The 23674-nt window shown below is 31.8% G+C and overlaps 2 protein-coding genes across 6 annotated transcripts; both read left to right on the forward strand.

Moving 5' to 3' along the window:
- The first annotated feature begins 2464 nt into the window (after positions 1 to 2464).
- LOC124831891 (BTB/POZ and MATH domain-containing protein 3) lies at positions 2465 to 9235 on the forward strand. The gene is made up of 4 exons (XM_047305990.2): positions 2465 to 3123; positions 4014 to 4359; positions 5215 to 5491; positions 8742 to 9235. Exons 1-4 carry the CDS (start codon positions 2852 to 2854, stop codon positions 8954 to 8956), a joined length of 1110 nt encoding a protein of 369 aa, XP_047161946.2. The 5' UTR covers positions 2465 to 2851; the 3' UTR covers positions 8957 to 9235.
- Positions 9236 to 14147: 4912 nt separating this feature from the next.
- On the forward strand, positions 14148 to 20032 carry LOC124831889 (ultraviolet-B receptor UVR8-like). 5 transcript variants are annotated; one of them, XM_047305986.2, is made up of 12 exons: positions 14148 to 14486; positions 16084 to 16157; positions 16242 to 16326; positions 16563 to 16694; positions 16922 to 17146; positions 17310 to 17354; positions 17439 to 17555; positions 17733 to 17776; positions 17963 to 18145; positions 18293 to 18383; positions 19314 to 19357; positions 19526 to 20032. In XM_047305986.2, exons 1-12 carry the CDS (start codon positions 14297 to 14299, stop codon positions 19646 to 19648), a joined length of 1353 nt encoding a protein of 450 aa, XP_047161942.1. In that variant the 5' UTR covers positions 14148 to 14296; the 3' UTR covers positions 19649 to 20032. The 5 variants fall into 5 exon arrangements, with proteins under 5 accessions (XP_047161942.1, XP_047161945.1, XP_047161943.1 ...); XM_047305987.2 differs by having other exon boundaries at positions 14149 to 14486; positions 17316 to 17354; XM_047305984.2 differs by having other exon boundaries at positions 14149 to 14486; positions 17310 to 17555.
- Positions 20033 to 23674: the final 3642 nt, after the last annotated feature.

Consider the following 23674-nt stretch of genomic DNA (forward strand, 5'->3'; position numbering starts at 1 on the left):
AAAATTATAACTTTTTAATTCAAATCTAAGTAAAAGTTATATTAAAATGATTTCAAACTCCATAAATAATTCAAAATAAATAAAAATATATCATACAAGTGTAATCTAAAAATATGTATAAAAATGAATAAATAACTTTTTAATATTGATAATTTTTATAAAAAATTTTATTTTTAATATTAGAGTCTTGAATAAATAAATTTATAATATTTTTATCTCTTCAAACATTTTCTTCTTTATCAACATATACTATATAATAAAAAAATATTAACTAATAATATTAAAGAAAAATAGTTATTATTAATTTAATTTATGTATTGTTATTTAAATAATAATTAAAATATTTTTTAAAAATCTATTAAATAAAAACAATAAATTAAAATATAAAATATGTAAACGGATGTCAACATTCGTTGAAGGTGAAATGGATGTTGACATCCGTTTTCTAGCAAGGACAAATTAGGCATGGGGTGGTGCAAGGAACATTTGGTAGTGGTGGAGGAAGTAACACTCAAATAATAAATAATTAAATTAGGTAGATTGGTGAGCCAACTCATCACGAATTCAACTCGGTGAACTGAATTCTAAATAAGCCGAATTGAAAACTAGTCTACATAAAAAAAAATTACAATTTTTTCAAGCTCCCGGCTCAAACCGGTGGTAAGCCGGATTCACTCACGAGTTACAACCTATTTTCACACCATTACTAACAAATTACGTGGCATGACATGATTAAGATAAATTTAATGCTTGATAATATCAATTCCAACCAATTGCATGAAAAATCGATTAATCCGTGAATAGTTATCTGTTTGGTAACTATAATTTAATAGATTTAATACGTTAAGAAAAAATTGGAAAAATTGTTTTAAAAGTGGCTCTATGAAAATAAAACTAAAAATATAACCTTGGATTTAACAATAGAAAATGAGGGATTTTGGATATTCATGTATTTTATTTAACAATAGAAATTGTACTTAACAGGGTATAATTTGAAGAAGAAGAAAATCTTAATGATCTAGTCACATTAATAAAATTCAAAAGTGATCTATATAAGAAAAAAAAAAGTCGAGGACATATGTAAGTCTAATTCTAATTAAATTTACGTAACTTTTTTATATGGTGATAACAATTAATACTACATTTTAATTACATTAGTCAAACTTATTTAAGTGTAAATAAGAAAATTAAGTTTTATTTTAAAAGCAAAATAATAATAAAAGATTATCCTCAAAATGTAAGATGATTTTATACTAGAGGAGGACGTGTGATTATTTCTAAATACAAATTTTAGAAAGTGAAATTGAAAAGAAAGAAAGGTCAAAATGATGTTGTTTATACGAAAAGAAAAATGATAAAAAAATAAAGAGATTAAGATAAAAATTTGTAAAAGATGTGATTTGTTTAATAGATTAAAAAATATTTTAATTGTTATAATAAAAAAATTACCGTTTTATTCCTAATCATAAAAACAAGTTAAAATAAAATATAATAAGCTGAATTATATTAAAATGAAACGTGATTTATTATTTAAAATAAAAAAGAATTTAAAATAGTAAAATTATATTGAAATAAAATAAGATTGGTAGAAACTAAAGTGAGTGAGCGATTAATTTAAATAAGATATTATTACTATTATGAAATATAAGTTATTATTTAAAATTAAAAAAATTAAAATTATATTAAATATGAAACTATAAATGCTTGAATAACAAAAAAGAAATAAGGTGACTTTCCTTTCTCTTACAATCTCTTGACTCATGTAACGATGCAAGAAAACTCGTATACCTCAGTTTTATATTAAATACAATGCAAAAATTAAATTTTATATAATATCTTAAAATATCTCAGTTTCTTAAAAAATAATAATAGAAATCATGTATACTTTCGAATACATTTTATTTTGCAAACTTGATTAAGTGAAAAGATGATGCCACCCAAGTGAGGCAATGTCATACTCGATGCATATTTTTCTAATTATTTTTTATTTAAATAAATTATGCCTATTCAACTTAGTTTTATATAATTATTCTATATTAACTATTACTTTTTTTTATTACATAATAGGTTGAATAAATCTTGGATTTAATATTTTTTTTCGTGTATATATATATATATATATATGTAATATTCTTAATATTTATATGTTTATTTTGAATTTAAAATTATTTTTGATAAAAGATTGATATTAAATCGATTTATAAATATAAAAATAATTCTTACAAGTTTACAATGATATCTAATTATTTATTATTTATATTTAAGTCAAGATATATAGTAATTTAGACCTGCGTTACGATGGAACAAAATTATTGTGATGAATATATTTAGTAATTTTGAAAGAAGAAGTGGGTGTGGCAAGGGGTAGGGGGTGTGAAAAGGAAAGTGGGATAGCGTGTTATAAGGAGTTAGCGGTGGCTGGCAGTAGTAGAATCATATAAATACGATATCGGCGTTTCGTTTGGTTGTTGTGTTCTGGATTTTTGTTACCTTACATCTCTCTTACCTCATTTAACTATTTTCTCTTTCTTTCTTCTCTAAAACCTCAAACCGTAACACAGCACATAGCTTTCGTATTTCTAACGTAACTCCTTATTCCTCTCTCTCTTTCCCTAATTCCGCCATCACTGTGCCCAATTCCATTTCTCCTCGCCCCAATTCGGGGAATTAGGGTTTCGCCCCCACTCATCGATGCGCCACCGTCGCTAGGGTTTTGCGATGGCGGAATTGGAGGAGGACCGGATGGGGGATTTCAAGCCCTTCTCGGAGGGCTCTTCGTGTTCGCTCGATCAGCGAAACGGTGAACGGGTCGCACCAATTCACGATAAAGGGGTACTCTCTCGCAAAGGGGATGGGTGCTGGGAAGTACATCATGAGCGACACATTTAGCGTCGGTGGTTACGATTGGGCAATTTACTTCTACCCTGACGGGAAGAACCCCGAGGACAATTCCATGTACGTATCGGTCTTCATAGCTCTCGCAAGCGATGGAACTGACGTTAGGGCTCTGTTCAAGTTGACGCTGGTGGATCAGAGTGAGAAGGGGAACGATAAGGTTCATAGCCATTTCGATAGGCCTCTTGATGGTGGACCGTACACCTTGAAGTATAGAGGCAGCATGTGGTTGGTATCATCAATTCACTCCCTCAATTTTGAAATTGGGATAATGGTTAGCTGTGGGGAATGGTGATGTTTAGAAACTCTAGGGTTTAGGGTTTTGAATTGAGTGGCGTTGGCATGTCACATGATGAGAGTTTAGTAGCCTTATAACTTGCTTGTTTTATGTGTGTACGTATCATGTTTAATAGTAATTTGGATCGTCAACTATTTAATCGATGGTTATAAATGCACTGACAGTCTAAAGTGCACTGCTACTTTGTAGATAGGACAAAACACAGTTCCTTAATTTGTTTACGTGTTCTCAGTTTTTGAAGCTCGAATCATGTGCTGCGATTGTTATTTTTTTTTTGTCATTTTAATTCCTGAAAGGAGTAAATTGAAGCAGAGTAGGAGTGACTTTACATGAACAAAATGCATGACTATATCTGTGGTGTTTATTAAATACAGGGATTGAGTTACTTATTTTTTACACCTAAATATAGCTTTGTTTGTGATATGATTTTCAAGCTTTTTGACCACTGGACAGAAGGTTTTTATCTCTAGTCTTGTTGGTTTCTGTTGTTAACTTTTGACCACATTCTCAGGAGTGATCCTTACATGTTGAAGTATAATGGCAGTTTATAATACCTTCAACTTGTTCAGCATTCTTTGCCTTTTGTTTTGTTATTGTATTCAGTTTAGTTGGGGTTTAGGAGTTTAAATTTTGTGCTATCATACAAGATGTTTTTGAGTGAGAATATTGTCTGAAAGCATGAATGCATTTAAAATTAGTTAATGTAATTTTAGTTACCTATATTTGACTTTCTTAATTTTTTTGGGATGGGGGATAAAATGTTATTGTGTATGGTTTTTGGGTGTTTCCTGCAATTAAAACGTTTCTGTGCTCATTTCAGGGGTTACAAGCGTTTCTTCAGAAGAACTCTACTGGAAACTTCGGAGTATCTAAAAGATGATTGCCTTGTCATGCATTGCACTGTTGGTGTTGTCAAAACTCGTTTTGAGGGATCTAAACAGGGTGTTATTGTGCCACTGTCAGACATGGGCCGAAATTTTAAGGACTTGCTGGACTCAGAGGTTTGTTGCGACATAGTTTTCAAGGTTAAAAGCGAGAGCTTCAAAGCTCATAAGTTAATACTTGCGGCACGATCTCCTGTGTTTAGAGCACAGTTTTTTGGACTTGTTGGGGATCCTAGCTTAGAGGAAGTAGTGGTAGAGGATATCGAGCCTTTTATCTTCAAGGTAGTTTTCAATTTCAACTAATTCTTATTTGTAATATCCGAAGAGTCAAAATACATTTGTGATATATGACCAGCAAACTTGAATTAATTTTTTTGTCGACATTTTCAGAGTTTTTCGGTTATTTGTGTCTGTTTTATTGGTAAAGTAGTCTTATGGAACTTGTTGTATCTTTGTGGTGGAACAAAATACGGTGTTGAATCGCTAACTTTGATTTTGTCTTTTAAATTGCAATCTCTTAGAGCATTTTTGAGATCAATGAAATTGCGTTAATTGTTTGCAAAATAAGCTTGTGTCCAAGATAATAAGTACAATTTGTAAAGTTTTTGTTTTTTGTAAATATTTTGTGAAGCATCTGAAATTTTGTAGTTTAATATTATTTTCGAACTGTTCTTTTCCTCCTTAGCTTCACAGTTTTCTTTTTATTGTTTTAAATGATTTTTTGTCGTTTCTAAACATAGTGAATCATCTTTTAAATCACTTTTCAACGAACTTAAACAAAAATGAATTTTGACTATAATCAATTATAACAATAATTGGCTATTTTAATAATCAAACTTTTGCAGTTGTCCTAAACACATCCCTGGTTGGGAGAATGTTGTATGTGAAAATATGTCTAGTTTGCATGAGTAGTTTGTTCAGTTAGCTGATTATGTCAATTATAATCTCATTCTGTTTTAGTAGTTACAGAATTGTGTTTCTTTTTTTTGAGATATTGTTATTTGCTTCCGCCAGTCATAGTCTTCTTTATGCTATATGCTACCTGTCATTTTCTAATTGAAGGTATTATTCTTTCAAATTTGTTTGTTGAGCAAATTGATTAAATGGAAATTCTTCAACCCTTGTTTTTTTTTTCAGGCAATGCTTCTCTTCATTTATTCCGACAAACTTCCTGACATCTATGAAGTAATGGACTCAATGAATGTCTGCTCATATGCTGTCATGGTGCAGCATCTCCTGGCTGCTGCTGATCTTTATAATCTTGATCGGCTCAAACTTCTTTGTGAATCAAAATTGTGTGAAGAAATCAATACTGACAATGTAGCCACCACACTTGCCCTGGCAGAGCAACACCACTGTCCACAGCTGAAGGCAATCTGTTTGAAATTTATTGCAAATCCAGCAAATTTAGGAGGTATGTATCATTTTAGAATATGAATGTTAAAATACATGTTTTTTTTAAACTTAAGATTCTTTTGGCAATTAGTGTATAATATGTATTGAATTCTGGATGTTTACTGACACTTTTCAAATTAAATACATTTTACTGCATCCTTGTGTCTTGAAGTAGATAAAGATCGATGTATGCTTGAATATGCTGTGGTCAAATATCGTTATGAGCAATGTGAATATGTTAGAACTTTATTTGATACAGGTGTGTCTATGTTCTGTTTGGGTTTCTTGGTTTCAAGACACTATTTTTCTTTTTAAAAAATTTTCTATGCATTTCTTCTAATTGGATATAATCAATAGTTAAATTAAATGAGCATTAAACACATACACTTAATTATATGGAACTTGCATTGAACTTAGAAGTGCTTGACAATGGACATTTTTGAGGCTTCTGGTTTGTCCATGTTAATCTCAAGAGTAAGCACACCAAAGTATGTATTTCTTACTGGAAACAGTCAGGGGTTGAGCATAATATGCTGGATAGCGTGGCTTTGCAATTTGGCATAGCAGAGTGGCCCCTGTCGGGGACAATTCAGTGTTGCCACTGTAGTGGCCCGAATGGATTTGTGGTGGCAGGAATAATGCTACTTTTTTTTTTTCTTAAAGTGTGTTGCTTGTCCCCTCACTTGGTACTTCTCTCTCTCCAACTCCCAAATGCATTTCTTCTGGCCATCTCTGGTGGTGTGTTTATCTTCTGTGGCTGCTGTGAGAAATGAACTAGGGTTTTTTTCTTTCTAAAGACAGAGGGTTGTCGGGCTTGATTCTAAATTGGGCCCTTTTATCCAAACAGTCCTATAATGGGAGAAAGGGTCCTTTTGCTGTTTTTTTGTATTATATGTTTTCGTTAAGAATCTTTAAAAAATATAAAAAATAACCATTAATACTCAATTGTGGATTATAGAATAGAGATAAATATACAACTTATAATAACATAAATATATAGAAAAAATGTAATTAATTAATATAATGATGATAGCTTATACATACATTCTGGTCTGGTGCTTTATTTATATGTATGTACACTTAACCCTTAATGACGTCATCAACCTGGTCCCTAAACAGGGGTTGAACCAAGATTCCAGGTTTTCTACTATGGATGTGTATGTTTCTTGATCACTTGTTGTGGTCTAAATATGGTTCTGTACTGCATTTTGTCTAAGAGAAAAAGTCGAATATTCGAGTGCAAATGACACTCAACATCTTATTTGGTAGCTGGTTTACAATTTTCTTTTAATCATATATTAATAGAAAATATATATCTAATAATTTATACACGTTCATGCTGTTCAATCACTGGTCCACTGGATCAGCCAAGTCCCACCAATCCAGTGCCTTGTCCAGGTCAATTACCGGGATGGCTTTTGATAATATTGAATGTTGTGGTGGAGCAGAGCGGCCCCTTGGCCGGATATGAGCATCCACAGAAAAATTCAGAACAGTGGCACACATAATGCACACACACTTATGATTCAGGCCCACTGAGTCTCCTCTGCTTGTTGTACTTTCTCATGTTTCCAAGGCCTCAGGAAAAAAGTGAAATAGAAAAATTAGGGGTTTTGATGGATACTTTTTATTTGGTATATTATTAAAGTGGTAATTTGTTGTAATATCATTTTAGTAGTTTTATTATCTTGCACATACTTGTGATTCCAGAAACTATTGCAATTGAGCATCTTGGGATAGTAACGAAGGGAAATAAGGATATTTGTCAGTTATAGGGGAGTCAATGAAGCATTGACAACTTTGCCACGATTTATTAAGAAATATGATATTTTATCTGTATGGAAACGGCTTCTTTGCATGTGCAAGGGTAAGGCTGCATGTAGTGACCCTGATTAGCTTTTATTTTAAAAACTGCATTTGTTTTGGATAGTAGACATCATTAACACTTTGATGTGTATTGTGTTATCAAAGAGGAATGTATTTTAGTGGGTTATGGTTTATGTTGTGTCCTTCTAATGATAACCCAAGAGGTTTGTTACTTTGTTTGGTAATTGTGAATTCCTTCTTTCCCTATTTGTAATATATATAATGACATTAAAAAAAAGATTTCTTTTTAATGTAAGCTCTGTTTTAAATTTTATTTTTATTTCTTTTAACATTTTAGAAGATTTCTTCCACATGCTCCATTGTTATATCTGTTTAAGATAGAGGAAAATAAAGATATGAATATAAGGGAACAGTAGAAGTAAACCTTGGTAGTTAGTTACATTGAAAAGGGATATGATCTTCTGGTCTGCCCTCACCCACGTGTGCATGGACATGAAATACATTATTTTTAGGTGTATTGTTCATGAAACGTTTTATCCCTTTAATATTCTAAAAGAAATTTCCTTAATCTTTGGTGCTCTCCTGTACTCTGTAGTTTGTTAAGTCATTCTGTTTATTTGTTACCCCGTTATTTTTCACATTTGTTTACATTTTACACTTAATTTAAATTTGTAACCCCCCTCCCCTCTCTGTCCACTCACATGGAAAATTTTGTTTTTGTTCCCTGTCACTTTTTTAAATAATTGTAATTTTTTTTATAATTTAAATTTAACTTTTGATCGTTTTTGTTAGCTGTTTCTTTTTTACCTCGTGTTTTATGACTAATCAGATATCCTTACATTTTTCTTCTTCACTCTCTGTTAATTGATGTTAGGATAAATGGAACTGGTGGTGTGTCCATTTTCCATATTTTGTAATTTTGTTTATTGACTCGAATTCAAGTAGTTGGTTTGTGAAATGAATTGTCATAGTGTGATTCAGTTTGTTGTACTAGTGAAAATAATTCATCACTCTTGAGCTTTTCATTTTTCGTTTCCAGACGGAGCATTTTCAGAAGGTAATTCCTTTTTCTAATGTATGAAATAATCAAGTTTTTGTACAAAACTGGCGGATTTTGAAAATCTTTTTGGAATTCAATCTTTGAATTTCCATCACTTAATTATTGATTGATGGGGCAATTTGAGGTTTCTGCCATTCTCTGCTTGCCGCATCTTACATAGCCCGCTAAAGTTTGAACACAAATTCGCTGGTTTTATGTCTGTGAGTTTCTACTCGGAATAAATGTTTATTGGCGTTGTTTTCAACAAATCAATACTTTCCAGGATTTCGTTACCTGTCGCTTAAATTTGGCTCACTTTATATACTCTTCGTGAGTGTTTTGGAGCCCCTGGAAATTTTAACCTTTGAACACTCAGTGATATATATGATTACACCTTGTGCAGCTGTGATGCAGTCGGAAGCTTTTGTGCATTTGAAAGAGAGCTGCCCCGCAATGTTGCTGGAACTGCTGGAGACGTTTGCCTCAGTGGACGATAACTCAAGCCTGACATTGAGCAGAAAGAGAAGTGGCAGTAGCATATATGGTCAAGATTTGGCAGACGGGGCAGCTGCTGAATCAGTTAATCCAAGTGGGAGGCGATTAAGGAGGCGAACATAAAGCATAGTTTACAATCTGAATGTGCAAACCATTAAAGTGTGATATAGATAACCCTAGTCATGGAACTCCCTGTCAATATAAGTGATTCACCATTTTGAATTCAACTGATCCCTGAGATTTATATGTGAAGTTTTCTTGCCTTCCGTCCTTGTCTCACGGGGCTATTTTGAACGTCATTTCCTGTGGTAGTTTGACATTAGAACAGTTCTAATGTAGGGTATATCGTGCTTGATGACTATAATAAGAAGTAAATAGCTAATATATTTGTTTGTTTTATCACATGATGCTTTGGAAGAAAACATTTCCTTTATGAGCGAAAAAAGATGAATGAAAGAAGTTGTTTCTCTTGGAGGAATGCCAGGATTTTGAGTGAAAGTTCCGTTCCAGGCTTGAATCACCGGGTTTATGTGTATGTCTCTGGTCGGTGTATGATTCAATCTGGTAGGTCTTTCCTGCTATATCTAACATTCAGATTCAGATCTATCTCCTCTCTTCTGAGAGACAAATAGAAATAGTTGATAAGTTTAATAAGGATAGAGAAACAAATATGTCCTTGTAAAGATGAGTATTAACAACACTTTTTATAACAATTTCTTTAGTTGTTTTAACTTAGGCTTAAATATTAATTTGATTTTTTTTTTGTTGAGTTTATTTGATTTTATTTTAATATATATCTTTTAATTTGGTCTTAATTTTATGTAATTTGATTTTATATATTTTAATTTTAAAAAAGTTTGTGTTAAATTAATATTGTAATGGTGTGAGGAAGTGTTAGGATTAATATTTTTTATTTAATTTAGTTTTTATATTAGTTATTTTTGTTTAATTTAATTTTACTTTTTTAACAAAGTGATTTTTTTTTTTTAAATTAAAATCAAATTTAATTTTTATATTTTTATTAAAATTTATATTTTAATTAGATATTTTTAATTTAGAATTAGAATTAATTTAAAATTAGAATGACATTTTAAAATATAAGGGAGGGATATGAATTGAACATGAAGAAGGAAGACTGTATTGTAAGAGTTTTGTATATTAATTATTTATGATAATAGATTTAAAACTACAGGGATTCTTTGTTCCTGTAGCACTGGCATTGCCTTCCGTAGAGTTACCTGTTAGGTATCATACTCGGTTTCGTCCATTTTCTCTGTTTTCTGTTTCTCGTTTACAATACGCGACATTTAGCAGCGAAATGTACACATCCAACTAATAATCCAAACGAAAGATCAACTAAAAAAGAGAAAGTGTACATAAATTAATAAGTAGTTTCTTAAGTAACTTTAAAGAATTCTGCAGGTAAATTTAATTTTTCTCACTTTTAATAATATTTTATTTTAATTAATTTTATTTAAGTCCAAATTCAAAATCTCGTTTAAAGTATTAAGTCTAATACTATTTAATAATAAGTTTAGCAAGTAATAAGTGATGAGATAAAAAAAAAGAATAAAAAAATCAAATGAAAAAAAACATCGAAAAAAAATGAATGAATATTTTTATTCTTATAAAAAACTTTAGTCACTGTAAAAGTGATAAATAATTTAAAAGTCATTCTTTCTTGTTGGATTTTAGTATGAAGTTTTTTATGTTACTAAAACGTTAAATAAATTTAATATTTTCTTCTAAAATATTGGGATGATTCATGTTTTTTCATGGATTGAATTAGTTTTGAATGTAAAAAATGGTTAAATCCAAACATTGGAGCATTAGTTTTAATTATACTTTTAAGATTTAATTTCTAATTTGTTTCTCTGATTTCAATCAAATTAAAAAAAAATTAATTGGTTTTTTCAATTTGGTCTTTTTTTTCCTGTTCCTGATCTTTTGATTTTCAATCAATCATCTGCTATTTCTCTTCTTTATTTTCAGAATCTTAGATTTATTTTTCTTAGACAACTATTCATGGTCAAACAAAAAACTAATGAACGATCAAATTGAAAAACTGACCAAATTTGATGTTTTCAAAAAAACCAAAGGACTAACTTGAAAAAACTAATAACTAGAGTTTTTTTTTTAAAATTTGGAATGAAATTTGCCACTAATAATAGTATCGCTTTCAAAGATAATGAAAAGGAATTTGTATATATACCTTTAAAGAATATTTCACCCCTTTATTTTTAAAAAATTACACATTTACTTTCCTTTCATTTTTAATAAAACAGTAACTATATTTTCTTTACTTTAAAAATATATATTCTACTTTCCAGCACGGTACTGAAGTGGACTGCAAAATTTCCTTGGCTAAAAAATATACCTCGTGTTTTATAATATTTATAAATAAAAAAATATACTACGTGTTTTAAATCGAATGAGATTCAATTTATCAACAATTTTAACGAAAATATTACTTAGCTAAAAATCGTGAAAAATAAAAATAATGTTTTAAAACATATAATTATTTTTTTATAAAAAATAATTTAATAATTGAAAATTACATGTATCTCTAGTACATTTTTCAAAATTATATTTATGTATTTCTTTAGTTTTTAAAAATTAATTGATATATCTTCTATTGTTAATAAAATATAAAAAACATTCATATGCTTTGTTTCATTTATACATATACTTTTATTATTTTTAAATATATTCATATTTATTTTTAAATATATTTATATCATTGTAAAATATTTAAATCTAGTAACAAAATCACAAAAAAACTCAAAATATAAAATACCAGGAACATAAAACAAATGTTCTATCAATTCGTTATTCATAAAACCAAGTTTAATATACTCCATTCTCATAAAGAGAAAAAGAAAATGTTCAGCAACTTTTCCTCACCACACGATCAAAACACTCACCACATAAAGATTGTCAAAACAAACATCCAACGCTTCTAGCTGCTCCGCATTTCACGCCTTATTTAAAATTTGTCTGCGACTCTATGGAACTGGATGGACGATCCAGAATCACTTGCCCATCACGATATCCTTGGCCCACTCGCACTCAATTATCACCTTTCTTCCCAACCTTGGAACACAGACCGTACGATGGATTCACAGCCAGACGATCATGGGCCCATCATGCAACTGGGCCCATGTTTTAAACTGTTAATGGGCACGGTGTTTTCTAGTAGAGGTGGCTTGTTAACACCCACGTGTTGAAATTTTCGAAGAGGTGTGAGATCTGTTAGTACCACAAAAATTGAGTGGCAAAGATGTGTAAGTATGATGATTAGGGCCACGTGTCTTTACGTGTTTGAAATGGGCCGGGCCTAAAGGGATCCAATTGTTGCTTTCATTCACCAATTAAAAGCCCTGTAGCTTTATCTGAGGTTATATGTATGTATGCGCTTGCTTTTACACATCATTCATTCAACTGTGTTTCTTTTCTTGTCCTACTACCATCACTTTGCACTTGACATTTCTTCATGTAAATGCTGACGTGGCTCTGCACTATTTGATGTTGACCCAACCATACATTTTGTATTTAGTTTTAATTTTATGGACTTTTTTTTTAATGTCAAGTAGATTTAAGTATCTTACATGCAAATTTACTCTACTCCAATACTAAAATTGCTAAAATGAGTGTCTAACTTGATTTTGCAAGCATTGTAATTAACTTCATGTATGAATTCTTGAAATATTCCCTCTTTAAAAAAAAAACAATTATAAATAATGGTTTGTGTATAAACAATACCACGTAATTTATTTCAATAGTACTTTTTATTCAATAAGATATCATCTTTATAAAATTGGATCTATTGATCTCGTAGACAGCACGTTAAAAACCTTGTTTAGCAGTTTCTCGTATTTTGATTAGTGGATTAATTAAAAAATAAAAAACGTTTGATAGTGACATAAATGGTGACGTGAAGTAAATCTTACTTGTGTTTGGATGATGCATTAAAGGCAACGAATCTAGTGTGTATTTTTGTAAAAGATAAGATACAATATTTGCATTACCTAACCACATGATAATGTTTCATCTTATTCATGTAAACTAAAATGTTGCCATTCCAAAAATCTTAACCCAAGGTCCAAAATCTTCACACCAACACATGGAGAGTTTGAAACCATATCCAAAACATATTCTGCCTAATTTTTCCAATAGTAAAAGATGGAAATACAAAAAAAGTGTTTGAACAAAATTTGGAATACGTAAAAGCCCAAATTTTCAAAATGATATTTGTGGGACAAGTGGTATTAATCTACCAACAACCCACGTACTAATCAAAGTACGACACTTGTTTTTATTCCTTTCAACTGTCAATTTCGCAACTCAACATAAATTATAAACACAAGAGCGAGACTCTTTGGTCAAGAAATAGTTTATGAAGTTGAAACACACACATTATCGGTTTTCTTTCTCTATTAATATCTTATTTAAACATGTGTTTAGGTTTATGCAATTAAAACAACAATAGCTGTCTCACTGTTCAATCACATGGTACTGTTTTTTTTTTTAATGAAATAAGCATCAGTTGTGAAGTATTTTTCTTAATTATACTTTTATCAAAAGATTTAAATATTCGCATTCAATTATAATGCTGGAGCTAAGTACCTGGTAGAGTTAGGTTTGTGTTGATGAAATTTAAGCTTAATCTCTTTCGAAAGGAACAGTGGCAGGTAAACAATGGATAGAAAATTTATCACAAAATCAATGTGAAAAAGTTAATTTTCATAGCTTAATTTTGCATAAACAGTAAGAGGAAGATTTACACAAATTAATTTTAATGTATAGATTATTTTCAGAAAAAGTTAATGCTGTCTCCCCGAAAGAAAGCTCAGACACCATGAAGTTTTGAGAATAATGGAAAAAAAAAAATCCATTGAAATCTGAAAGGTGGAAGAGCTACCAAAAATCATCGCCATGAGGCCATCACATCACGTCACATTGTATCTCACACATTTCTTTGATTCTGCTCTGGCACAGCTGACGTGTCCCACAGAGAAGTCAAAACGTGGCTAAGCACAATGATTGGATTTTACGAGCCATAAACACGTGGTGCAAGGAGAGAGTGGCCACGGTAGATGGGAGTGCAAAGGGCCCGCGGGAGTTAGCAGAGGGCTGAGACCTTCGAGAAAGTTCGGCCAAAATATTGGCCAGAAATGAAAGGAAGATGTAGCGGCCAGAAACACCACGTGTCAATTGAACCACACGAGCGTCCGATGTGGCAACCCGTTATGCCGAAAATGATACGGCCCCTTTTATGCACCAGCAGTGAAAAAGATTGGGCACTTTCCGCAAACGTTGAGAAAAATATAAACGGAAAAGCCTAAAAACAGGGGGAGAGATTTTTTTTTTTTCACAATAAACAGATAAAAATAAAATTGTTTTCTTGCTTAAAATTGTTGCATTGAGTATCCATTTTGTTCAGTGTTTGTGGTGGGAGTCGCCATGAATGGCGAGGGAAGTGAAACAATGCAAGTGGAGAAGGAGATGTTGGTGTACATGTGGGGTTACCTCCCCGGAGCTCTGCCGCAGAGGACGCCGCTGCTGACGCCCGTCCTCGTTAGGGTTCCGCCGTCAGGTTACTCTTGGAGTGATGTTTGCGGCGGCGGTTGTGGATTTGCCATGGCTATCTCTGGTACCTATCTTTATTTTTCTTTTTGAATTGGGAGATTGAGGAGGCGAAGCTTCTCTCTCTCTCTCTCTCTCTCTCTCTCTCTCTCTCTCTCTCTTTTTTAGTACATATGTAAGGATTTACTTCTCATTACATCTATCTGGGCTGTTTTTTTTTTTTTATTTAATGGAGTCAGAATATAAATTTAGTGGAGTAGGTTCAGTAACCTGAGCTAACACTCTAATGGTGCGTGTTTGCTTTTGCTGCCGCAGAATTCTTTCCATTTATTTTAAAGTACGGCGAAATTGATATTTTGGAAGGGTTAATTTTAACCATAACAACTTGTGCATAGATTTTACACTGGAACTTGCGCTGCTGTGGGAATAATTGATTCCAGTGTTTTTGCCGAATATGGCACTTGGTTTTTTGTTTGATTGAATTTTTGCGTTTGGAACTTTTGCTGTTATTTGCTATTCTTAGTCTTTTATGGCTAATATTTTGTTAGGGTTCGTGGGATTTTTCTTCATGGTACAATTGACAATCTTTTGTTTTGCCTCTGACTTTTAAGGCGTCTCACCTTTTGTCGACGCATTTTATTGATATCTAAACTTTTATCTCGCAGTCTCTCACCCAAACAGATAGACCGACTAGGAAGTTTGAGTATTTACAGAATGCAGACATGATTGGGGTTTTAAAATTTAGGAGTACATATTAAAATTGTCAATTTTACAATACAAATAACACCTTTAAACCTATTTTGTTATGTAGCTCAAATCATAGAAGAAACCCACCTCTTTCTGTCTAACTTGTATGGTAAAATGTAAAATGTATAATGATGTATTCAAAACTCAAACTTATTTTCAAATTTCTATTACAATTATGGAAATAAGGAACATATCTTATATGATAAAAAATATTTATGTTATATCTGTATTATTAGAAATATTTTTATTTATTCCCGTATTATAATCTTTCTATAATGTGAAATTCTATGAAATTGTTATTTTGACTTTAAATGAATCTCGGTTAAAATGTCTTTTTCAATGATGTGGATTAAGAAAGGAATAAAATGAATTAGATCCTTTTTGTACTTTAGATAAATGGGATGAATTCAATTTTGGTATTAGGTAACAATATATTTAGATTATATATTTGACTAATCTTGTTTATAGATAATTTTGAATGTATAAATCTTAATTATATATATATATATATATATATATATATATATATATATATATATATATATGTATATGTATGTATATATGTATATGTCCTACGTTTTGAAGATTATATTTGTGCTACATAGGGTTTCAGTACTATTGTCTTGGGCTGGTTTTACCTATTTTCATCAATCACTTCCTTGGAACTTCTTGTTGTTTGTTTTCTAATATGCAGGCATTCATGTTTAATGTTTTGAATACGACTGTATGGTGTAGTTTTTTTTTTTTTAAATGATGTTGCATTGGTACTTAAGGTCAGCGCTGCTTTTTCTTGATTTATTATTTTTTTGAAGGAAATGCTTATCTTTCTGCCTTCTATCACTTCAGGCTCCCCTTTTCTTTTTACATTTTATTAACATAAAGGATTCACGATTTCTCATACTTTGTTCCTTAATCAGAGCCCGGAAAGCTCATAACATGGGGTTCATCAGATGATTTAGGCCAAAGCTATGTTACGTCTGGCAAACATGGGGTAATGCGTAACCATATAGATTGACAATGTTCTCTCTCCTGTTTCTTTTTCACTCGACTGACATTTAATAGTTTCTTTATAAAGGAAATTCCAGAGCCTTTCCCTCTTCCAACTGAAGTGTCTATTGTAAAAGCTGCAGCTGGATGGGCGCATTGTGTTGCTGTCACTGGTAAGAATCACTTACTTATCTTTCTTGCCAAGGAAGGAACACTATACAATGTGATTAAAATGAGAAGGGATAAACTAATGTTGCATAGGAAGGTTTGTCCTGTCGGATAAATTATCCAACACTTGCAAATTTCCAAAAGTAATTAATCCGAAACGGATCCAAGAGATTGTCTATCCATAAAACTTGTTTTTCTTACTTCTATCATCCTACATACCTGGTTTGCTGGTCCTATGCAGATTGTGGAGAAGTTTATACATGGGGATGGAGGGAATGTGTCCCCTCTGGGAAGGTGTTTGGTGAATCATTAACTGGGGTGAACCCTGAAAAGGATGTACCGGGAAGGCAAACCTTATTCTTGACGGAGCAAGGTATGTTTGACCTCTTTACAATTGTCATTTCTCCATGGCTACTGTCCCTACTAGGAGGTGATTTAAGGTAGTCAAAGTGTACTTGAAGAAGAGTAAAAGATAGAAACTATTATGATATAGGATAGTGCTTGAAAACTCAAGAACAAAAGAGTTTTGCCCCTTTATGATTATCGAAAAGGTGTACCTAGCCTTTATCCGTCTAAATGATGTAGAATGTTTTGCTACAGTAAGCCCTCATTCTCAAGGCTCAAAGTCTACTGGAGGAACTGCTTCTAGTACCAGTGGAGAAGAAAGTACAAAGAGAAGAAGAGTGTCTTCATCAAAGCAAACAGCTGAAACCTCTTCTTCCAGTGATGATACTCTGACAGCGTTGCCGTGTCTTGTCACACTAAACCCAGGCATAAGGATAGCAAGTGTTGCTGCTGGTGGTCGCCATACCTTAGCATTGTCAGGTATTGACTTTATTGAAGGACTATTTGTTTACCAAGGCTAAAAGTCTTGTGTACGTTTTTCTGTATATAATGTGATAATCTTTTGGTTGTAGAATTTTTTTTGTGTGCTATGGAGATCTATTATGCAATCTAAAACATGTTATTGATTATAATTCTCTGGAAGTTTCAGATATAGGACAGGTGTGGGGTTGGGGCTATGGAGGTGAAGGTCAGCTTGGTTTGGGTTCTAGAATACGAATGGTGTCCTCTCCTCATCTAGTTCCTTGTATTAATACCTCTTCTTATGGTAAAGATATGCCGTTGTCACTGGCTCGAGGAAGCATGAGTTCAGATGGACAAAATTTCAGAGTACCAGGAACTTGTATAAAGGCAATTGCCTGCGGAGGTCGACACAGTGCAGTAATAACAGGTAAATGTGTACAAGTCTATTTGGTATCTCAAGTGAAAATAAAGTTACTAATTTTCAATATAGAAAATAAGACAACTTCCATAATTGCTTATTATTTCTTAATTCTTCGCTACCAGTTACGTGAATTTTACTAGTCATATATTCTGATATCCAAATATCTTCCTGTTCAACTTACAGATGCTGGAGCCGTGCTTACATTTGGTTGGGGACTCTATGGACAGGTAATTTAAGGTGAACTTGAGACGTCTTTGGTCTTTTTCTCTACCCAATTTCGTATCCGATTTGGCAGTTAAATTTTATCAGTGTTTAATTGTAAATAAATTCCTTTGGGGTGTTCTAATCTAGCTTGCTTGGGATTCATGCTAATGCTTGTTATACTAAGTTAATGGAATCTTGTTTTGGAAAAGTGTGGGCAAGGAAGTACAGATGATGAACTGAGTCCGACTTGTGTATCTTCCTTAATGGGTATTCGAATAGAGGGGGTTGCTGCAGGACTGTGGCACACTGTGTGTACATCTGCTGATGGTGATGTTTATGCATTTGGTGGAAACCAGTTTGGGCAGCTGGGAACTGGCTCTGACCAAGCTGAGGTATATACCCTTGCCATCCATTGAAACACAATAATTTGATTATAATACACCAGTTCATAGTGGCTGTCAATGTCATTATTGCTGTTACTTTGGTTTGTTGTATTGAGTCGTTCCGTGATATTAATTTTAATTTTGAATTCCCAACAGACTATACCAAGGCTCCTGGATTGTCCGAGCTTGGAAAATGTCAACGTTAAGAGGATATCTTGTGGGGCGCGCCACTCTGCACTAATAACAGGTATACTATAACACAACTGTAAATGGAATTTTCATAACCATGTAGGCAAAGGTATTCTTCTAAGGTTCTTCTTAGATAAACGTTTCCATAGCAATTATAGTAGAGCAAAATAAGAAGGAAAAAGTAAAATGTATCTTTTCATAAGTTAAAGTTACTTTATACATAATTTAAAGATAGGAATTTTAAAAAGTTATATGACGTTCTATAGAATTAGTTTATATGCAAGCTAATAGAGAAAATCATTTATAATTTCTTCTTACTTTTTCATTTTTAGAAATATTTATGAAGACGTTTTCCAAACAGATCCTAAGACTGAAGTCACATTAATGTATATCTAAACACTGCTAGACTAGACCCTGCTTCTTTTCTCGTCGTCATCTCTTTTCTTATATATCTTGAAGGTGCAAATGTTCAAATATGGACGACAGCGAGCCCTTAACATTATCCGTTTTCTTTCATAATTTATTCTTTAGTGTCTCTGACAAAAGGTTTTGAGGAGAAAAAGGAATGACAGAAAATATTGAAACAGTATTTTTCTTTTCTCATTAAAAATGTGAGAAGCTGATGCTACTATGAAATGGTGTTAATGAGCGAAATATTCTTTATGACATACGTAAAAAAAATTTCGGGTTGATTGACTGCAAAGTTGTTGAAAGTAGTGTCTGTTATTTAGTAGGCTTACCAGATGAATATATTTCTACAATAATGTAACAATAAAGTTCTAAATTCAGTCCGTGCATTACTGTTTCTGCTTTCATAATACACGTTCTTCATTTTGGCTGGACTCTTACGAGGCTAGTTACTTGTCATGTTGAGAACACTGACGCTGTATCTTGATTATATTCGAAGATAGAAAAATCCGGTGGAAACATGCATGTCTATTATTGATAGATTCTTATTAGCTCTCTTTTTTTCTTTTGTTTCTTCAAGATACGGGAAAAGTCTTCTGCTGGGGGTGGAACAAGTATGGACAGGTGCTTATATTGCACTATCAGTTTCACGCGACTCCTTTCAGTTTCATATTTAAACAATCAATATCATTGCAATTTCTGAGACCACATTCGTCCATTGAGTGCATCTTGCCTTATAAATTATTGACATTCTTGTACACCATTCTAAGTTTTAATTTCTGAATGTGGCAGTTGGGCCTTGGGGACGTGATTGACCGTAACATCCCTTCTGAAGTCACCATCGAAGGTTGCTTAGCTAAAAACGTTGCATGTGGCTGGTGGCATACTCTTCTTCTGGCCGAGTCCCCAACTTGATGTCATGTCATGTCAATGCTCATGACCCAATTTTGTTAGCTAGCTGTTCTTTTGTTTTGTAAGACCAAGAAGCCATATGCATATGTACATATAGTAGTGGTATACATATGACATATGTATATATACATGCTTGCATTCTTTCATGGTGTGATTCATCATATCGTGACTGCCTATCCAATACTGATTTCTGGTTTGGGAAGGAAAATATTGGGTCCTTTTCATCTATGTAACAATTAGTCTTCATAGTGTATATTTTCTTTTTTAATTGTATAAATTAACCACTGTAATTACATACCGTAGAAGCTAGCACTCCATGCACTTATACGAGGTGGTTCTCTAGATTGTGTTTATATATATTCTCACACAAACATTTTATTGGCTAAATGTATGGACATACTTACTTTTTAAGTTCAGAATAAGTAACATTTTGATTTCTCGGAAAATTTCTGTATATATTTTTGACCAGTTTGGCTCTATAAACTTTGAAAAATGAGATATAACTACAGGTTTGAATTTGGACGTTGTTCTTAAAAATTATTTCTATAAATGTTTCGTAATAGAGTTAAGATATGAAATATATTTCTTGTGTAAAGAATAGTGAGACGTGTTATATGTAGTCACAATCTTTACACTATTCAAGGAGTCAAAGTCAAATAACAGAAGCTGCTTTCTGCGGACTTTAGGCATGGCTATACCTGTTATCTAAGGAACATAGTCTCTTGGGACGGCATAGGGACTGTGGAGTAGCGTTAAGCAAGATCTTGTCCCGTGAATGAAGAAACACAAATCCTGTTCTTAACAGCTCCCATGGTTGAATCTCACTTTATATTTTGCCATGAGATTGACATTTAAGAACTTGTTAGGTACCAAGCACGTAATTCGCTAATTAGTTGCTGTCGCTGTTAAAGGGTTGACCAAACAAATGACTACCATGTGTAATTCATAACACTTATGTTGCCATCTTTTCTTTAAAAAAAATTAGAATTAGAATTTCATATTAATAATAAAATATTACGTTAATATCGCCATATATTTGACATAAACCTTTAATACTTAATTACAGAACTGATACATTTAGTGTTGCAATTAAATTTTATCCTAATGTAATACCGATTGACATGACATTACTAAATATATAGATACTACATATAAAAGTTGACCAATGACAACTTCATCGTTTTTGAATGAGAGCGTTTGATAGGAATTTTGGAGAGTAATCCAATATCTCATTTTAACAGTGTAATATTATTAAAATAAATATTACAAAATTTAATATTAAGAATAGATAATTCATAATTAAAGTAGACTATTACGTATATTAAGAATATAATTGTACTAACCTAATAACGATTTAAGGAATCTAAAGATTTATAACATAAAGTAGAACAATGATTCGTCAAAAAGATATTACAAACTTCTAAGAACTAATTGAGTGCATCATTACTCTTATGAAGTAGATCATGCTTCTTTATTTTCTTACACCAATCAAGATGATTATTGCAAAAAGACGAAAACAAACACAAAACTAACCAACACAACAAAATGGTAAGCTAATTTACAAATGAGATAGTATATATTATAAATTCAAGTTATATTACATATCAAGCATTCATAAAGACATACATTACATAAACAAATATTATTTTAGACTCAATTATCCGGATACATGCATTGATATCAGACCCTGACAAGTTTTGCACTTGTGGTGATCTCTACTGCTCTGCAGACCCATTACCAATGGATTTCATCCTACCAAACACAAGGTTAGTCCTTTCACCGTCATATGAACCTTATAACTTTTCAACGACTAGAACCTCCTACTACTCTCACAAATAATTCATTCCCCTCTATATGAGTATGAATGATTATTAGAGTGTTAAGAAACCTCAAATACTAAATCCTTATCAAACATTACAAAAACTCAAGCCTAATCCACCAGTGTACACCATCCTAAAACAGTTCACATCCACGAATAGTTATAGTACTAACATCCTATTATCATCAAAACTATATCATAAACACATAAATATAAGAAAATTGAAAAGCTGAAAAACTCTACTAGTCTCGCTTAGCAAAAGCATACACTTGCTCAACGAGGAATGCTTGGAAGCTCACTCGCTTAATGGACGTCTCGCCTAGCGACTATAGCACTGAAACAATTTTCGTAATAAATCGACCAGTACACGTCCAACAAGATCACCACTAAAGCTCCCCAGATTTTATGTGATAAAATTCGCCCAACGACGTCAAGTAGCGTCCAATGACAGTTAAGTTAGTTAGCCTTAAGACTTTGAAGTTTCCTAGTGAGAATACTCTCGCCTAGCGTCCACCATGTCAGTGAGTTCTTTGACTTTGTTGTCGCCCATCAACCAACCCTTACCTAGCAGCCAAAGCTCTCCAAAAAATTGAATTACATAGACTCACTGGTTAAGTATACCTCTTGTTAGAGAGTCTGCATAATTCAAAGACCAAAATTTGTGTTTTTGAGACAATCTCATCCGTATCAAACTAATTCAATGTTTTATACCAACAACAACCTGCCAATATAGCAATTTAGATATCCTAAACCAACAATACAAATTCAAAGTTGTAATCCACAAAAACACCTTTAAAGGCTCTTAATATACCAAAACACCTCTAGTTTTACATGATACTCTATCTACACATAGAAGAAACATCACCAAAACGATCATACCATATCATTTTAATCACTAATCAATTGAGACTCATATTGCTAACTTTACGATCACATGTGAGAAAAATATTCTCATTTGCATAAAAGAAAACATTTTGAACCTAGAGAAAATAAAAAAAAAATAACTTACACATACAGAAAAATTGATCAAATTGAAGTAAAGAACTTAATGTAAAAATCATTCAAACAATCTTAATTTTATTCAATTCATATTTAAATGTTTATTTATTTATTAAAAGCAATAAACATTAAGATATGAAAAAGACTTAATTTACATTTAAAAAGTTTAAAAATTTACTTAAAACAACTTGATATTCATTTAAAATTATCCGAAACTAAATTTTATAAACAAAATCAATAACTAAAGCATGAAAATCAAAATTATAACTATATAATAATTTTTACAATAAATATAAAATTAAAATATTTTTATACTAGTTTTGGTTTTTTAAATTAAGAAAAAGATGGGTTGGTTGATTTTCATGCACCAAACCATTTAGAGGAAAAGGTATACTGTATTTAAATAAACTCTAAATAAATTTAATTTAAAAATGTTTTAAATAGTTTATTTGGTAATTTAATTTAGTCTGAATTTTTTTTATAGTCCCTATTAATGGCTAGTTGGTGGAAAAGGGTTGACCATTATCGTCATTTATTGTCATTACTTTTTTTTTTTATTATTATTATTATTTCTTTCTAAGATCCATTATTATTTCATTTTATTGGTTAGTCAACCAAAGTTCTAGATGATTGGTGAGCAAATGGTGAGATGCGAGGCTTCAATGATTCCATGTTCTTATCTTCATCTTCTTCCAGTGGAATGAACATTGTTGTCAACCCTTCGTACATCTTTTCTACGTTTTCTCTTCAACTTTCATTATTATACACATCATATTCTCAACCTTATCACCTCTCCCACTTTTTTAAAACCTTTTTAAACATGTCTGCCAGGTCCGAAACTACCTTTCTTTTTTCACAACCATCAAATTACCCAAATATAATCTTTAAACTAAGAGTTAAATATCTTTTTAGTTCCTAAACTATTGTCCTTCTTCAAAGTAAGGTACAATTTGGTCCTCATTCTTTTCGAAACGTTCGTTTTAGTCGTTGAAATTTTGGTTTTAGTTCTCATTTTGTTGCTAAATGAAGACCAGGACCAAATAACGATCAATTTTAGGACTAAAAACATATTTAAACCTTAAACTAAAAAGATTAAAAATAAAAAGATTTTAAGCTTTGTACATAACATCATAATATTATAATTTCAATTCACTAATGAATAAATAAATAAGTAAATAATAAATTCTTATTTATTTTAATGTTATCAATAA

Source organism: Vigna umbellata, chromosome 7 (assembly GCF_029865625.1).
Source record: "Vigna umbellata cultivar VRB3 chromosome 7, Vumbellata_1.0, whole genome shotgun sequence".
NCBI classification, from domain to species: domain Eukaryota; kingdom Viridiplantae; phylum Streptophyta; class Magnoliopsida; order Fabales; family Fabaceae; genus Vigna; species Vigna umbellata.

What these genes read in the sequence shown, in the direction of transcription:
- LOC124831891 (XM_047305990.2), top strand. Translation starts at nt 2,852, where the DNA reads ATGGGTGCTGGGAAGTACATCATGAGCGACACATTTAGCGTCGGTGGT. An exon ending in TCGAGCCTTTTATCTTCAAG is followed by an intron (nt 4,360 to 5,214) that starts GTAGTTTTCAAT and finishes TTTTTTTTTCAG; the next exon opens with GCAATGCTTCTCTTCATTTA. An exon ending in AAATCCAGCAAATTTAGGAG is followed by an intron (nt 5,492 to 8,741) that starts GTATGTATCATT and finishes CACCTTGTGCAG; the next exon opens with CTGTGATGCAGTCGGAAGCT.
- LOC124831889 (XM_047305984.2), top strand. Translation starts at nt 14,297, where the DNA reads ATGAATGGCGAGGGAAGTGAAACAATGCAAGTGGAGAAGGAGATGTTG. An exon ending in ATTTGCCATGGCTATCTCTG is followed by an intron (nt 14,487 to 16,083) that starts GTACCTATCTTT and finishes TTCCTTAATCAG; the next exon opens with AGCCCGGAAAGCTCATAACA. An exon ending in GTTGGGGACTCTATGGACAG is followed by an intron (nt 17,777 to 17,962) that starts GTAATTTAAGGT and finishes GTTTTGGAAAAG; the next exon opens with TGTGGGCAAGGAAGTACAGA.